General features: G+C 40.7%; 1 protein-coding gene across 3 annotated transcripts in view; it reads right to left on the reverse strand.

The window, feature by feature from the left end:
* The window catches only part of NUDT9 (nudix hydrolase 9), a 39,854-nt gene extending 24,722 nt beyond the window's left edge, over positions 1 to 15,132 (reverse strand). The window contains exons 1-2 of one of the 3 annotated variants that reach the window (XM_017866851.1): positions 14,710 to 15,132; positions 1,948 to 2,187 (exon numbers count right to left, since the gene is read on the reverse strand). In XM_017866851.1, coding sequence (XP_017722340.1) covers positions 1,948 to 2,187; positions 14,710 to 14,816 — 347 coding nt within the window. In that variant the 5' untranslated portion in view covers positions 14,817 to 15,132. The remainder of the gene's footprint in view (positions 1 to 1,947; positions 2,188 to 14,709) is intronic. The other 2 variants (XM_017866852.1, XM_017866853.1) reach the window with 2 other exon arrangements.
* Positions 15,133 to 17,571: the final 2,439 nt, after the last annotated feature.

Consider the following 17,571-nt stretch of genomic DNA (forward strand, 5'->3'; position numbering starts at 1 on the left):
TATACATTTTATATTTTTAAAATATAAAAAATTAGCCGGGTGTGGTGGCATGTTCTTGTAGTCCTAGCCACTCGGCAGGCTGAGGGTTTCATCATGTTGGCCAAGCTGGTCTCAAACTCCTGACCTCAAGTGATCCGCCCACCTTGGCCTCCCAAAGTGCTGGGATCACAGGCGCGAGCCACTGTGCCCGGCCCAACAAAAAATTTTTTAAACAGACATAACTAAACTACTCTCCTCACCACTATAAAATCCCTGCCATAATTGCACTGACAGTGAATAAAGAGTTATGTAGCACTGGATAGTTCATGGGCAGTTCTGACACAGGTTTCACTTTTTTCTTGCTTTAATGCCAGTGAGTGAGCAAAGAAATATCTGTGGTTTGGGGAATAATTTCCAACTTCAATGATCCATACATTTTCTTAAGACTTCTAACCAATCTGCCATCTAACATGCAAATAAAATGAATTAAATGATAAAAACCATGAAATTATAAAAACAGAGTTGCAATGCCTTTGGGACTCTAGAGATTCACCCCTTTAAAAAAATCACCAGGCGTGCTGACTCACGCCTGTAATCCCAGCACTTTGGCAAGCCAAGGCAGATCACTTGAGCTCAGGAGTTCGAGACCAGACTGGACAATAATACAGTGAGAACTCATCTCTGCTAAAAATTTAAAAGTTAGCCAGGCATGGTGGCACACACCTGTAGTCCCAGCTGCTCTGGAGGCTGAAGTGGGAGGATCACTTGAGCCCAGGAGATCAAGGCTGCAGTGAGCTATGATCACACCACTGCACTCCACCCTGGGTTAGAAAAGGAACATAAAGAGGTGGGAAAAATGGGGAGATGTTGGTCAAAGGGTATAAAGTTTCAGTTATGCAAAATGAGTAAGTTCTAGAGATCTAATTTACAGTGTGGTGACTACAGTTAATAATACTGTTCTTGTCCAGCCTGGACAAAACAGTGAGACCCCATCTCTACTTAAAAAAAAGTAAAATAAAATCAGCCAAGTATGGTGGAATATGCCCATAGTCCTAGCTACTCTGGTGGCTGAGACAGGAGAATCACCTGAGCCCCGGAGTTGAAGGTTAGAGCAAGCTATGATCACATCACTATACTCCAGCCTGGGTGAAGTACAGTCTCAAAAATAGATAGAGCACCAGTCTCAAAAATAGTAATAATACAGTATTGCATACTTGAAACTTGCTGAGAGTAGATCTCAACTGTTCTCACTACACACATAAAAAAGGTAACCATGTAAGATTATTTTAAATGGCTTGATTGTGGTAATCACTTCAAAATGTATATGCATGTCAAAATATCACATTGTATACCTTATATATAGTTATTTGTCAATCATACATCAATAAAGCTGGAAAAAATAAAAGAAACATAAACACAAAATGTTAATCAATGCAGCACTTCTATGAATTTAGTGAGAGCCCTTTCTCTCTCTTTCTTCCCCTCTCTCTTCCCTTTATCCATCCCTCTTCTATTTTTTCACACTGGTTTATCATCATCCTGTTCTTAGTAACCTGGAAAATTTTCCGAAAAATATTTTCACAAGTCTAGTTATGTTGGAAAATAACCACAAAAGATGTTCTATTGATAACCCAAACAGAACACATGAAAACAAGTACCATCAGCTGTTATTTCAAAACAAATATAATAGTACCAGCTGTTATTTCATAACACATAGCTGATGCTATTTGTTATTTCAAATCAAAACAGATTTAACTATTTGAAAGTATCCTCCTAAAACCACGAAAATAATAAAAAAATATGAACTGTTTATCTTTAGCAAGAATTCAAGCAAATGTGGAAACTGAGTTATAACACAGCTAAGCATAGATTGAAATTATTTTCAGGTGTCAAAAATATACTTTACAAATAAAACCATTAGCTTCTCTAAGAGTCCTACTCCCAGCTAACGCTGTCTTATTTGCTCACCTGATCTGAGGATCTGCCCACCTGGGTCCAGCCAAGACAGAGACTGCAGTGTATTCCACAGGGTTATAGTCCTGCCACTCAACAAGCCAGCCCACCTTCTCATTAGGAACCTGGCTTCGTTCAACTTTTGAACCTGGGTAAGGAGACGTCCGAGCCTTATTGTGGGAATTCTCTTTGGAACCATTAGAACCAGACATGACGTTGGTATTAAGATGAAACCAACAAGATGAAAACGAGTTTCTGGGGGAGAAAAAGAAAAAATATTTTACATAAATACCAAAAATATATTAATTAAAGAACCTAGGCCGGGCGTGGCGGCTTACGCCTGTAATCCCAGCACTTTGGGAGGCTGAGGTGGATCACCTGAGGTTAGGAGTTCAAGACCAGCCTGACCAACATGGTGAAATGCCATCTCTACTAAAAAGACAAAATTAGCCAGGCATGGTATGCCTGTAATCCAGCTACTTGGGAGGTTGAGGCAAGAGAATCGCTTGAACTCGGAAGGTAGAGGTTGCAGTGAGCCAACATCGCGCCATTGCGCTCCAACCTGGGCAACAAGAGCAAAAACTCCATTTCAAAAAAAAAACAAAAGAGAAAGAACCTAATTCAAAGACCCAAAAACATACTTTCCAATTTCAAAAACCTTTAAGAATCAGAAAATTCAAATATGATGCATATTAGTCTAAAGGTCCAACATCTATGAGAGATTATTTTCAAATATACAGTTTTTTAACATATAGCTAAATCTTATTAGTTGGAACCCACTCACTGAATTTATTTTAGGCAAAAAAAAAAAAAGAAAGAAAGACACAAGCTTACTTGTGTGTTATCCATTATAGAAGGGGAAGTCTGTTATAAAAACTCAAACCATAAAAACAAATGTAGGCCCGGCGTGGTAGCTCATATCGGTAATCCCAGCACTTTGGGAGGCCAAGGTGGGCAGATCACTTGAGGTCAGGAGTTCGAGACCAGCCTGCTCAACATGGTGAAACCCCGTCTCTACTAAAAAATACAAAAATTAGCCAGGTGTAGTGGTGCGCACCTGTAATCCCAGCTACTGGGGAGGCTGGGGCAGGAGAATCACTTGAACCCAGGAGGTGGAGGTTGCAGTGAGCTGAGATTGTGCCACTGTACTCCAGCCTGGGCGACAGAGCGAGACTCCATCTCAAAAAAAAAAAAAAAAAAAAAAAAAAAAAAAAAAAAAAAATTATAAAAGAAAATCGTTTAAAGTCTACGTGAAGGAATGCATTTTTTAAAAATCATCTATAGTCTAATATACACGTAAAACATATGGCAAAATGGTTCAAAGGAAAATGGGAAAATAGAAATTAAATACTGAAAAATTCTTACACTGAAAACGAACTAATGTAATATAATTTGAAGGTAGACTGTGGTAAATATACAAATTGTAACCTTTAGAGCAAAATTTAAACAAAGTATACAGGCATGAAATAATTGGAGAGCATATGCAAAAGAAAAACCAACCAACCTTCACCCTAACCACACAGCATACACAAAAATTTTTCAATCTCATCTTTCCTAAAAAGTTAAATGGCTTCTCATTATCCTTAAAATAAAATACGAATTCTTGATGACCTTAAATTAGGACATCTAAAGTAGGAAAGGAGATTCTGAGGACATGGTAAAATTATGGTAGCTCCTTTCCCCTACTCTCACAATACCAGTCAGTTTGACCTTCTTAAGACAAAATGATTGACGGGGCAAATATCCACTTGACCAAGGTTGTGGAATAAGTCAATCGCATGTGCCTCCTGATCTCATACAGTGAGAAGTACACAACAATCATTTGAGGTATTTCTGCCAAAAATATATGACCTGAATCTGGACATTAGAAAACACAGGACAGGCCGGGCACTGTGGCTCAAGCCTGTAATCCCAGCCATCCTGGCTAACATGGTGAAACCCCGTCTCTACTAAAAAATGCAAAAAACTAAGCCGGGCGAGGTGGTGGGCGCCTGTAGTCCCAGCTACTCGGGAGGCTGAGGCAGGAGAATGGCGTAAACCCGGGAGGCGGAGCTTGCAGTGCGCTGAGATCCGGCCACTGCACTCCAGCCTGGGCGACAGAGCGAGACTCCGTCTCAAAAAAAAAAAAAAAGAAAAAAGAAAACACAGGACAGACCCAGGTTAAGAGACATCTTACAGAATAAAGGTGTGTACTCTCTAAATTGGTAAGGTCATGAAAGATAGAGAAAAGTGCAGGAACTCTTCCAGATAGATTAAGACTAAAAAGACATGACAATTAGAAGTAATCAATGATCCTGGATGGGCTGATAACCATAAAAGAAAAAGTAACCATTGCAGGATAGGTAGTAAAGTTTGAATGGGGTTGTATAATTTTAAAAGGCGAATTTTTTTAAAGTATCTATTTACTCTTTAAAGTATCTATTTACTCCCAACAAAGAAAAACCCAGGACCAGATGGCTTTACTGATAAATTCTACCAAACATTTAAAGAACAATCAACACCAATATTCCCTCAACTCTTCCAAAACCCTGAAGAGGAAGTAAACACTTCCAAACTCACTCTATGAGGCCAGCATTATCCTGATACTAAAGCTCGACAAAGACACTATAAAAAAAAAAAACTACAAACTAGAATCTTTGATTAATACTGATGTGAAAATCCTCAACAAAATAATAACAAACAGAATTCAACAGCACATGAAAAGGATTATACACCATGACCAAGGGAGACATTCCTGGAATGCAATGATGGTTCCACATAATGAAAATCAATCAACATAATGTACCACATTAACAAAACTTTTTTAAAAAACACAATCCTCTTGATTGATGCAGAAAAATTATCTAACAAAATTCAACACCCTTTCATGATTTAAAAATATTCAACAAACTAGCAATAGAAGGAAATTACCTCAACATAATAAAGGCCATATATGAAAAGCCCACAGCTAATGGTGTGAAGGTGCAAGACTGAAAGTTTTTCCTCTAAGATCAGGAACAAGACAAGGATGTTCACTTTATTTAATATAATACTGGAAGTTCTAGCCAGAGCAATTAGGAAAGAAAAAGAAGTTCTGGCCAGAACAATTAGGAAATGAAAAAAAGGAAAAAGCATCCAAATTGGAAAGGAAGAAGTAAAACTGGTTGAGTATTCCTAATCCAAAAATCCAAAATCAGAAATTTTTTGAGTGCTGATATGATGCCACAGATAGAAAATTCCACACCATGGGAAACACCAAAATTGTTTCAGGCACAAGTTTAAAATATTGTATAAAATTATCTCCAGGCTACCTGTTTAAAGTATATATGAAATACAAATGAATTCCGTGTTTAGACTTGAGTCCCATCTCCAAGACATCTCATCATGTGTATGCAAATATTCCAAAACCTGAAATCCAAAACGCTCTGGTCCCAAGCATTTTAGATAAGGGATACTCAACCTGTATTTACACATCACATGATATTTTATGTAGAAAACCCAAGATAATTTACGAAAAAACTGTTAGAACTAATAAATGAATTCAGTAAAGTTGCAAGGTATGAAATCAACACACAAAAATGGTTACATTAAAAAACACTAACAGGCTGGGTGCACTGGCTCATGCCTGTAATCCCAGCACTTTGGAAGGCAGAGGCGAGTTTGAGACCAGTCCAGCCAACCTGTGTCTACTAAAAATACAAAAATTAGCCGGGTGTGGTGGTGCGTGCCTGTAATCCCAGCTACTCAAGAAGCTGAGGCAGGAGAATCGCTTGAACGCTGGAGGCAGATGTTGCAGTAAGTTGAGATCGAGACTCTATCTCAAAAAAAAAACAAACAAAGCACTAATAATTAACAATCCAAAAGGAATATTAAGAAAACAATTCTACTTACAATAGCATCAAAAAGAATAAAATACTTAGGAATAAACTTAAGGAAGCAAAACTTTTATACACTGAACACTACAAAATATTGCTAAAAAAAGTTAAAGACACCAATAAATAAAAAGACATCCTATGTTCATTGACTGGAAGAAAATATTGTTAAGATATCAATACTACTCAGTTATCTACAGATTCAATGCAATCTCTGCCAAAATCCCAATGATGTTTTTCCAGAAACAGAAAACTCTACCTTAAAATGTATATGGAATCTCAAGGAACCCCAAATAGCCAAGACAATCTTGAAAGGGAAAAACAAAGTTCAAGGTCTCACACTGACTACACAGCTATAGCAATCACAACACTGAGATACTGGCATACAGACAAACATATAGACTAATGGAATAGAAGTAGAACCCACAAATAAATCCTCATAATAATTTTTGACAAAGGTACCAAGACCATTTCAACAGGCAAAGGGCAGTCTTTTCAACAAATGGTGCTAGGAAAATTAGATATTCACATGCAAAAGCAGTATGAAGTTTGACCCTTACCTTACACCATATAAAAATATTAACTAAAAATGGGTCAAAGACCTACACATAAGACCTAAAATGATCAAAATCTTAGAGGAACACATGCTGACAAAATTTCACGACACTGGATTTGGCAATGATTTTCTGGATATGACACCAAAAGTACAAGCAACAAGAGAAAAAATGGTAAGTTGGACTACATATTACCTCAAAATGAAAGACTTCTGGGTATCAAAAGACACAATCAAGAGTGAAAAAGCAACCCATGGAACAGGAGAAGATACTTGGGAATCACATGTCTGATAAAGGGTTGGTTATATCCAGAATACAGAAAGAACTCCTACACACAACAACAATAAAACAACCCAATTAAAAAATGGGCAAAGGATTCCAATAGACATTTCTCCAAAAAAGATACACAAATGGCCAATAAGCACATGGGAAGATGCTCAATATCACTAATTATTAGACAAAAGCAAGTCAAAACCACAATGAGGTACTGCCTCAGACCCATTAGAATTACCACTATCAAAAAAACAATACAGAAAATAAGTATTGGCAAAGATGTGGAGAAATTTACTTGCTAATAAAAATAATGACATCAAACAATTTGTATTTCCATAAGGTATTGCTGAAAAAAGATTCAGTAAAGTGCTATAATACTATTTTTATAAAGCAATGACATAAAAAATAAGTAAGTACATACATTTCAGTGCATGTATATAATGTATTAGTTTTCTATTGAAGCCATAACAAATCACCACAAATTCAATGACTTAAGACAACACAAATTCATTCTCTTACAGTATTGTAGGTTAGAAGTCCAACAAAGGTCTCACTTGGCTAAAGGCAATTTACCAGCAGGGCTGCATTCCTTTCTGGAGACTCAAGAGAAAAATTCATTCGCCTCCCTTTCCCAGCTTCTAGAGGGAATCCCCATTCCATCTGCATTCTGTGGCTCATGGCCCCCTTCCATCATCTTCAAAGCCAGCAACATAGAATCTCTCTCTGACCATTCATTAGTAGTCTTATCTTTGATCACGGCCAGGTCATTTTTTAAGGACTCTCAATTACAGCAGGCACACCTTCCAGGATGCTCTCCCCATCTCAACGTCCTTAACCTTAATCACACCTGCACTCTCTTTTGCTATGTAAGGCAACATATACACAGGTTCCAGGTATTAGGATGCGTACATACTTGGGGGGCCATTATTCTGCTTACCACAAATGTCTATACTATTTATTATATAAGCATATATAGAAGGATCCACATAATCAGGTTCTTAACATGAGCTAGGAAATAAGGTGCTGATGTGAATAGACGTAGAAGCAAACAGGAAGAGGGAAAAGAAAGGAAGAACGAAAAGGAAAGGGAGGGGGAAAGGGGAGTAGAGGAGAGGAGAGAATAAAAAGAGGATGGGGGAAAGAAGAGAGAGTGGCAAAGATGGGGAGGAAAAGGGGAGAGAGAAAAGGAGAAAAGGAAAGGGAGTTGCAGGAAAGGATAAGAAAAAAAGAGAAAAACAGATTTAAAAAAAAGGATAAGAAATAAAATGGAAGAAAAAGGAGAAAAGGAAACAAGTTAAAAAAGAGAAGGAAAAAAGACTCCCAAACATACCAAATAAAGTGAGGTATGCCTGATCAAATTTACGCAATTAGGGAAAATTACTTAATTATATATATACAAAAAGAAACTTATCAGTGGGGCATGCTGGCTCACGTCTGTAATCCCAACACTTTAGGAGGCCAAGGCAGGAGGACTGCTTGAAGCTGGAAGTTCAAGACCACCCTAGGTGAGATAGTGAGACCCTTATCTCTACAAAAATTTTTAAAAGTTATCCAGGCATGCTGGTACGTGCCTATAGTTGCTGCTACTCAGGAAACTGAGGTGGGAGGATCTCCTGAGTCCAGGAGGTCAAGGCTGCAGTGAACCATGATCACGCCACTGCACTCCAGCCTGGGCAACATAATGAGATCCCGACTCATCAAAAAAATAAGAAACTCTTTTTTTTTTTAATTAAAATTCTTAACCTGACTTACAAGAACTGCCTACTAGACTTCCTCCTGGTCCATCTTCAGTATATACAGTGTATATATGTACCTACCATTAGGTATCATACACAAGTTTCACTGCCCCAAAGGCAGTGAATTTTATGTGTACAATTCCGTAATAGTTGATGCGTGTCATTATACATTTGTCCAAACCATAAAGTACGTGACCAAGAGTAAACCCTGATATAAACTACAGGACTTTGGGTGATAAAGCGTCAATGTAGGTTCGATTGTAACAAACGTATGGCTCCATGGCTCTGTGGGGATGTTGACAATGCAGGAGGCTAAAGTCCTCTGTTTTACCCCAATTCATCCAACTCCTGATCCTTTTACTGTCTCCCCAGTTACGCCTTCAAGAATGCCATATAGTTGGAATCATACAGCCTTCCTTCAGTTAATAATATGCATTTAAGATTCCTCCATGTCTTTTCATGGCTTGATAGCTCATTTCTTCTTAGCACTAAATAGTATCCCATTGGCTGGATGCACCACAGTTTATTTACCCATTCACCTATTGAAGAAAATCTTGGCTGCTTCTAAGTTTTGGCAGTAATGAATAAAACTGCTATAAACATCTGTGTGCAGGTTTTTGTGTGGACATAAATTTTCAGTTCATTTGGGTAAATACCAAAGAGTGTGACTGCTGAATTCTAAAGTGTTGAGTTCTGTAAGAAACTGCCAAACTGTCAGTTGGATTTTTAACTGGTTTCATTCTTTCCTATTTTTGTGCATCTACAGTTTTACGTACTATTCAAGCTGTTCTCTTTCATCACATTTAAAGACTCTGAAACAATTACTATTTCATTTTACACTCACTTTACATCTGCAAAGTGTTGTAAAACACACCAAAATCGGGAAACCCTAACCAATAAAGAAGGGAATATCCCCAGATGGGCTGAAAACTAGTGTAAGGTGAGCGAATATCTGATTTGTGACTAACTTTATTAAAAGCAGTAGGTTCATTCACTTCCATGCTGTGACGACTGTCTTGCTTCAGCTGCCACAGTTTAGGAAATGTACATAATGAATATTCTGAAAATAAAGAGTCCCTCACTCACCTTAAACTCATACTCAACAAAAAATAAATACATATATGAAACACATTTATCAAAATTAGCAAACAGACTTCAGGTGTTTTAAAAAGCAAAATGTTAACATATGGAACCCTAACCTCTAACTGAACTCTACTACAGAATGAGTTATGTTTCACGGTTTGGGAGTAGGGCAAGAAAAAAGTTAAGGCCATTAATTAAATACCCAACAGTAAACACTAATCCTGTTCCACTCCATCCCACTCAAGTACCAAAAATGTTTAAAATAACTTAAGGCTCTTTGTTCCCTGATTTAGCAATAAAATGTTTATGGAATTCCACCAACCTATCTACTTGACAAGACAGACTTACACACTGGATTATTTACTTTTCTAAAACAAATTTAATTGTGCAAGAAAAGAGCAAAATTCAGACTACACATCTTATCACATCAAAAAGTGTTAACACTGCTATCTAAATATGCTATTTAAATGTGATACACTAAAAGGTAACAGAAAAAAGAATACTTGTAATATACACACACACAGCCTAGACCTTTGTATTGTATTACTGAACAAGTGCAAGAAATATATTTGGCCTAGCAAATGGGAACTAAGTAATTGATAAAGTTCATTTACATGGCAAAAACCAGTTCTTAAGACTGGCAAACTTTAAAAAATGCAATACTGACATGGTGCTTTGAAATAAAGAAAATCTGCAACAATCATATTGTCATAATCACATGCAGTGATTACTATGTGCAAGACGCTGTTCTAAGCACTGTAAATTAACTCACTTGATCCTCACAACTGAGTTCAGTTACTTTTTTTTTCTTAACTTTTTTTTTTTTTTTTTTGAGACAGGGCCTCACTCTGTTACCCAGGCTGGCGTGCATTGGTAAAATCATGGCTAACTGCAGTCTCGACCTCCCAGGCTCAAGCAATCCTCCTGCCTCAGTCTCCTGAGTAGTTGGGACTACAGGCATGTGCTATCACACCTGGCTTTTTTTTTTCTTTTTTTCTTTTGGTTTAGTTTTGTCTTTTTGTTGAGGGAGCGGTTTGGTAAATCAGGTAGGCTCAGAGACTCCCAATTTTGTTTATTTTTTGTAGAGATGGGGTCTCACTGGATGTTGTCCAGGCTGGTCTTGAACTCCTAGGCTCAAGCAATGTTCCTGCCTCGGACTTCCAAAGTGCTGAGATTACAGGTGTGAGCCTCCACACCAGGCCATAGTATCTTTTTTCTTTTCTTTTATTTTTTAAAGAAATAAGAACATTAAGGCCAAGTGTGGTGGCTCACACCTGTAATCGCAGCACTTTGGGAGGCTGAGGCAGGAGGATCGCAAGGTCAGGAATTCGAGAACAGCCTGGCCAACATAGTGAAACCCAGTCTCTACTAAAAATACAAAAAAATTAGCCAGGCATGGTAGCAGTCACCTATAATCCTAGCTACTCAGGAGGCTGAGGCAGGAGAATCGCTTGAACCTGGGAGGCGGAAGTTGCAGAGAGCCAAGATTGCGCCACTGCACATCAGCCAGGGCAACAGTGCAAGACTACGTCTCAAAAAAAAAAAAAAAGGAAATAAGAACATTACGAACCAGAGAGGTAAATAAGTTTACCAAGGTCACACAACTGAGTAGAAATCAGGATCCAAACCTAGGCAAGCTGTCTTAGAATTCCAGGCTCTTAACACTATGCTTTACTATCTCTATTTCATTTTTAGTTCACTCATGTGTTTTACGTATTCACAGTAATAAAACAATGTTCTACATGCGTGTCCCCAACAGATCCTTCCGGAAGATTTGTATGTTGTGCTATTTAAAAACATTCACCACATCTTTGTAATATACTACTTTTTTTCTAGAAAACCTACACTTGATGACTGGGAGCAGTGTCTCACACCTATAATCCCAGCACTTTAGGAGGCCAAGGCAGGAGGATCACTGGAGCCCAATAGTTTGAGACCAGCCTGGGCAACATAGGGAGACCCACCTCTACAAAAAAAATAAACAAATTTTTAATCAGTCAGGCATGGTAGTGCGCACTGGTAGTACCAGATACTCAGGATGCTGAGTTGGGATAATCATTTGAGCCCAGGAGGTTGAGACTGCAGTGAGTCATGATCACACCACTGCACTCCAGCCTAGGTGACAGAGCAAGAAAAAAAGAAAAAACTTTCTAGTAATCACAAAAACTAAGTGCAAAACTGTCATTTTCTAGGTTTTTCCAAATTATCAAAGACTGGTAAAATTCTTTTTTTTTTTTTTAAAGACAGGGTCTCGGCCAGGCGTGGGGGCTCACACCTGTAATCCCCAGCACTTTGGGAGGCAGAGGCGGAGAGATTACCTGAGGTCAGGAGTTTGAAACCAGCCTAGCCAACATAGTGAAACCCCGTTTCTACTAAAAATATAAAACTTAGCCAGGCATGGTGACAGGCGCCTGTAATCCCAGCTACTTGGGAGGCTGGGGCAGGAGAATCGCTTGAACCTGGGAGGCAGAGGTTGCAGTGAGTGGAGATCGCGCCACTGCACTCCAGCCTGGGCGACAAGAGCGAGACTCCATATCAAAAACAAAAAAAAAGGAAAAGAACATTAGGGACAGGGTCTTGCTCTGTCACTCCGGCTGGAATGCAGTGATGCAATCACAGCTTACCACAGCCTCAAACTCAACTCCTGAGCTCAAGCAATCCTACTGATCACTTAGTAGTCTCTAAGCCTACTCTGCTCCTATGATAGTGAGGAGTACACATGCATGCCACCAGACCCAGTTAATTTTTTTTTGTTTTAGAGACAAGGGTCTTCCTAAGTTGCCTAGACTTGTCTCAAACTCCTGGCCTCACACGATCCTCCTGCCCCAGCCTCCCAAAGCACTGGGATTACAGGTGTTAACCATGGTGCCTGGCTGTAAAACTCTTGTTTTTCTTTTTTTTTTTTTTTTTTTTTTTTTTTTGAGACGGAGTCTCGCTCTGTCACCCAGGCTGGAGTGCAGTGGCCGGATCTCAGCTCACTGCAAGCTCCGACTCCCGGGTTCCTGCCATTCTCCTGCCTCAGCCTCCGGAGTAGCTGGGACTACAGGCGCCCGCCACCTCGCCTGGCTAGTTTTTTGTACTTTTAGTAGAGACGGGGCTTCACCGTGTTAGCCAGGATGGTCTCGATCTCCCGACCTCGTGATCCGCCCGTCTCGGCCTCCCAAAGTGCTGGGATTACAGGCTTGAGCCACCGCGCCCGGCAAAACTCTTGTTTTTCTTGAGACATTGTATCACTCTTGTCACCCAGAATGGAATGCAGTGGCATGATCTCAGCTCACTGCAACCTCCTACCTCCCCGGCTCAAGCTATTCTGCCATATTAGTTACCAGGTACATGGCACATTTGTTAACTGTTGGCTTTTTCTTTAAAGCCAGTACAGTCTCTGGTTCTGGATATACCTGCCTCATCTAGGGTTCCCGGAGTTATAAAACCGAAGAATAATTGCCAAGCAAGTTTACACTGTTCTGCTGGTATCTAACAAAAAAAGCATTAGAGATTTCCAGAGAGCACATACGTGTATTCCATTCCTTCCTTCCTCAAATCCCACTGGAAGAAAATAAAGATAAAGGGAAATAAAATCCATACCAGGAGAAGGAATAAATGCCACCAGTGAATGACAGATGTTAACCAACTTCAGGAAGATGAAAAGTAGTTGGAATATTGACCTTAAAACCAGAGTAGGACAAAGTAAATTTAAGACTATGCACCAAGGACAGGCGTGGTGGTTCACGACTGTAATCCCAGCAATTTGGGAGGCTGAGACGGGCAGATCACGAGGTCAGGAGTTCAAGACCAGATCAGCCTAACCAAGGTGTTGAAATCCCGCCTCTACTAAAAAATACAAAACAATTAGCCGGGAGTGGTGGCGCGCGTCTTTAGTCCCAGCTACTTAAGAGGTTGAGGCAGAAGAATCCCTTGAACCCAGGAGGCGGAGGTTGCAGTGAGCCGAGATCACACCACTGCGCTCCAGCCTGGGCGACAGAGTGAAACTCCGTCCAAAAAAAAAAAAAAAAAAAAAACACCAAAGGATTAGGGGGAGATGCTATTCCTACAAGCTGAGCAAAGTTAGAGGTTTCAAGCTTGAAGTCAGTGGGCCCAAAGGTCATAAATTGGCAGCGGGACAAAAACCATGGAAATCACTCAGTCCTCCTCCCTCCCCACTCTCCAAGCAAAAACTGCAAAATAGTTATGTTTGTCTCTAAAATAAAGTCAAAAGTTTTTTAGAAATGAAGGGGTAGGACCCCTACTGTGAATACTGCTGTTAAGAGTACACAGCAGAAACTCAGGCTTAATAATTTTACAGTTCACACTGAGGAAACAAAGTTAAACAGCTATACTCAGTGGAGAAGCTGCTCCTCCACTAATGTAAAGCCTAAAGCAAAAGGCAGGTTCTCAGCCTATCCGTCTGGTACCTGCTCACATGCCCTCAACTGAAACCTTCCTATCTAGGCGACCTGGTACAAAGAGCCAAAAGTCAATTAGCGACCCGTGTACTGAAAACAAGACCTATTACTCACATTAACCAAAATATAGACAGATAACCAGTGCCCATGAGACGTTGGAGAAAAACAGCAGAAGGAAACAGGACCAAAAAGACACAGAACTATTGCCCAACAGTAAACAGATTTAGGAAACAGATTTTTTTTTTTCTAATTATCATCTTTGTAGATTCAAGAGACTTTTAATATCTATAAAATAAATAAGAAAAGGCTGCCTGCACCTAGGACCCTGTGTTTACTAACTCAAAGAATAAAAACTGGAGAAGGAAAGAACAGAAGGAGGCAGTCTAAGACACCATAAATTCCTAAATTTATCCACAATAGACAAATTAAAAAAAAAAAAAAGGAGGTAGATAGCAAATATATTATCTACCCTGGAAAGGGGTGGGGAATAGTGATTTCACTTTTCATTTTACATCATTTTCAAGCTGTTTTAACTATGTACATATATTAATTCTAACAACAATGTTTTAAGTAGTAACCATAAAAAAATGGCACGGGGCAACACCATCCCAAACAAGTGCTATTTAAACTCTCTCGTGATACAAACAATGATTTACGGAGGATGGCAAATTTCAAAATAAGAGGTCAAAAAGGGTCCGACGCCACTCGTTTTCCTCAAAAGGCAGATAAAACATTTTACAGCCTTTTTGAAAACTTGCATATGACTATAAAAACCCGAGAGACAAAGCAAAGCCTACAGAATACGCCGGAAATAAAGCTGGTTCCACCCCAATTCAAAGTCTAGGGCAAATAAGCCGGCAGTAGGAGGGTGGAATACCTGAACGCAGGGATGCCGCGGCAGCCGGGGGACCTGACGGTCACAGAGGCCAAGGCCACAGAGAGAGACACTGCAGCTAAAGCCCTTCCCAGGAGAGGTCCGGCCATCAGCGCCCCGAGGGCGGCTTCGCGATGCTAGGTTGCTCTTAGTTGGTGCCTCCGCCTCCCCACAACCCACAGCTCCGAGTCCCGGCCCCCTGTATCTAATGGGCACTAGGACCCGGCTGCCGTTGGGTTCCCGAACTGAAGTAGATGTGCCTACCCATAAATCACAGATCAAGAGCCCTCCCACGCTAAGAGTCCGGGGCTTTACCCAGTGCATCGAGAAAAATCCAGACCAGCACGTGACGCACAGCGCCAGCTACCGAAGGAACCGCAACCAAGGACGTCGTAATTTTCTCACTGCGTAACGGCACTTTACGGCCGCGCCGCAAAGCAAAGATCGTGCGTTGCCGGCTTCGTAGCGCTTTCGGTCTCCAACTTCCCAGACTTCCCAGTCTGCGCAGGCGTACTTGGAGCCGAAGGGAAATACCAAGAAAGTACCAGAGGAAAGGAAACGTCTAACAGATGAGGAACTGGAAGGGGAATAAGTGGGAAAGAAGCCAAGGGGTTTGAGAGAGACTTGTTGCCTTGGGTTTTGTTTGTTTGCTTGCTTGCTTGCTTTTTGAGACAAGAGTCTGGCTCTGTCGCCCAGGCTGGAGTGCAGGGGAGCGATGTCAGCTCCTTTCGGCCTCAATCAACCTTCTGGGCTTAAGCGAGTCCCCTGTCTCAGCTCCCGACGTAGCTGGGACTACAGGCACACACCGCCATACCTGGCTAAATTTTGTATGTTTTGTAGAGACAAGATATTTGCCGTGTTGCCCAGGCTGGTCTCCAACTCTCAAGCTCAAACAGTCCAACTGCCTGGGCCTCCTCACAGGCATGAGCCAACGCGCCTGGCCCTGCCCTGGTTTTTTAAGGCAGTAAGTTGTTGGGGAACCACGCGGGTCTTAGCCATATTTTGAATAGTACTTGATTATGGGAATGAAACCGCCTTTGCAAAATTATAACTGATTTGGGAGGCCGAGGCAGGATCACTTGCGGTCAGGAGTTCAAGACCAGCCTGGTGAACGTGATGAAACTCCCTCTACTAAAAATACAAAACTTAGCTGGGCATGGTGGCGCGTGCCTGTAGTCCCAGCTACTCAGGAGGCTGAAGCAGGAGAATCGCTTGAACCCGGGAGGCGGTGGTTGCAGTGAGCTGAGGTCACACCACTGCACTCCAGCCTGGGCGACCAGAGAAATTACGTCTCAAAACAAAAACAAAACCTCTACTCCCTGAATGCTCAGGGAGACTGATTTGAGTGATAAAAACACTCCGGTCTCCCACACAGCCGGCTCTGCCTGAATTACTTTTCTCTATTGCAATTCCCCTGTCTTGATGAATCAGCTCTGTCTAGGCAGCGGGAAAGGTGAACCCCTTGAGCGGTTACAGCAAGAGGAGATAGTGCAGAGACTCAGCCCTCGTATCTTGAAGCATTTCTCAGTTTTTTGTTTTTGTTTTTGCTTTTGCTTTCTTAACCAAGTTGTCTGCTCCAATTGCTGGATTTCATTCACAAGGCTTTGCCAGGACCAGGTGTGGCCCTTGGAAACTCGTGGAGGAGAAACGCTATGAAAATAGGCACGGAACCTGGAGGAGAAACAGAGGGCAATACCCTTAATACTGGAGAAGAAACTCGAGAGGCAAAAATTAGCCAAACGGACAAACTGAAAGTTGGAAACCCAGATTGGCTTACCTCATTTATATTAGCTTATTGATGTAGCAAATATTTGACTTTTGCTTACATGAGCCACTGTTTCTGTGCGGTTCCAATACACCAACGTTACAAAACTTTGACCATCTTAGGAGCCAGATTAATCAAATTTTGATAACCATTGTTCTGAAAACTGCAGAACTCTTGACAGGTATTGACTGTTCAAACCTTTACACTGTCCACCTAGGTGTGTCTCAGATGCTGAGGCACGAAACAGAATTTAAAGCATTTACTTTAGCCAAAATGAGGACAGCTGCCCAGAAGACCCAGACCCAAGTAACCTTGAATGTGAGCTCCTGTCCGCGTTCGTTACAATCAGGTTTTTAAAGGCAAAAAGGGGACAGGGAGTTGACTGATACAAAGTTGTAAAGAATTACTGCTTTGTAGAAATAGCATTGATTAGTGAATGGCTATATATTAAGCTATACGGTGTGAGTTACAGTGTCCAGTGTGCCATTATTAGGTTAATTGGTAGCTACTTGTGGCTATAGCAAGCAGTTTAAAGAGATGAATACATAACAAAATGGGGAGTAGGATGTAATTGCTGTCTCATTTTAATGTCTCTCTGGGCCTGATAATTTTAAAGGATTCGCCTTCCTCATATAAAAGTTCTTTTCTCAGCACTGAGAGACTTGATTATACTCTAGCATAGCTTCCAGTAGCTTAAAGCCTTGTCCCTAGGCTGGTCCCAGACCCCATTAAAATGCTTCCCTGAAATCAAAACTCAATGCCTGGAGAATTTACTGTTTGTTCCAGCCAAAACTTGGTGATAGGCAGATAGGTCACTGAATCCCTTATTAGAGCAGTTACCTTAGAATTCTTCTTTCTCTACCCTTCCTGATGTAAGTCTACCACCCAAAACAGTTTCCTCAAAGACTTGGGAGCCATCTCCTTGAAATGCAGATATTCAGGGAGATAATTCACCCTAGCTCCTGCTCCCTATAGGAGGCAGGTACCTTGCTTTAGCTAGCACCACTGCCTCCTATCATAAAGATAGAAGTTTGTTTCTCCTCTGGATACAAGCCAGTTAACAAACCCAAATGGCGTAGTAACATCAATCAACAAACCAC

Source organism: Rhinopithecus bieti, unplaced genomic scaffold (assembly GCF_001698545.2).
Source record: "Rhinopithecus bieti isolate Rb0 unplaced genomic scaffold, ASM169854v2 scaffold_3767, whole genome shotgun sequence".
Classification (NCBI taxonomy): Eukaryota; Metazoa; Chordata; class Mammalia; order Primates; family Cercopithecidae; genus Rhinopithecus; species Rhinopithecus bieti.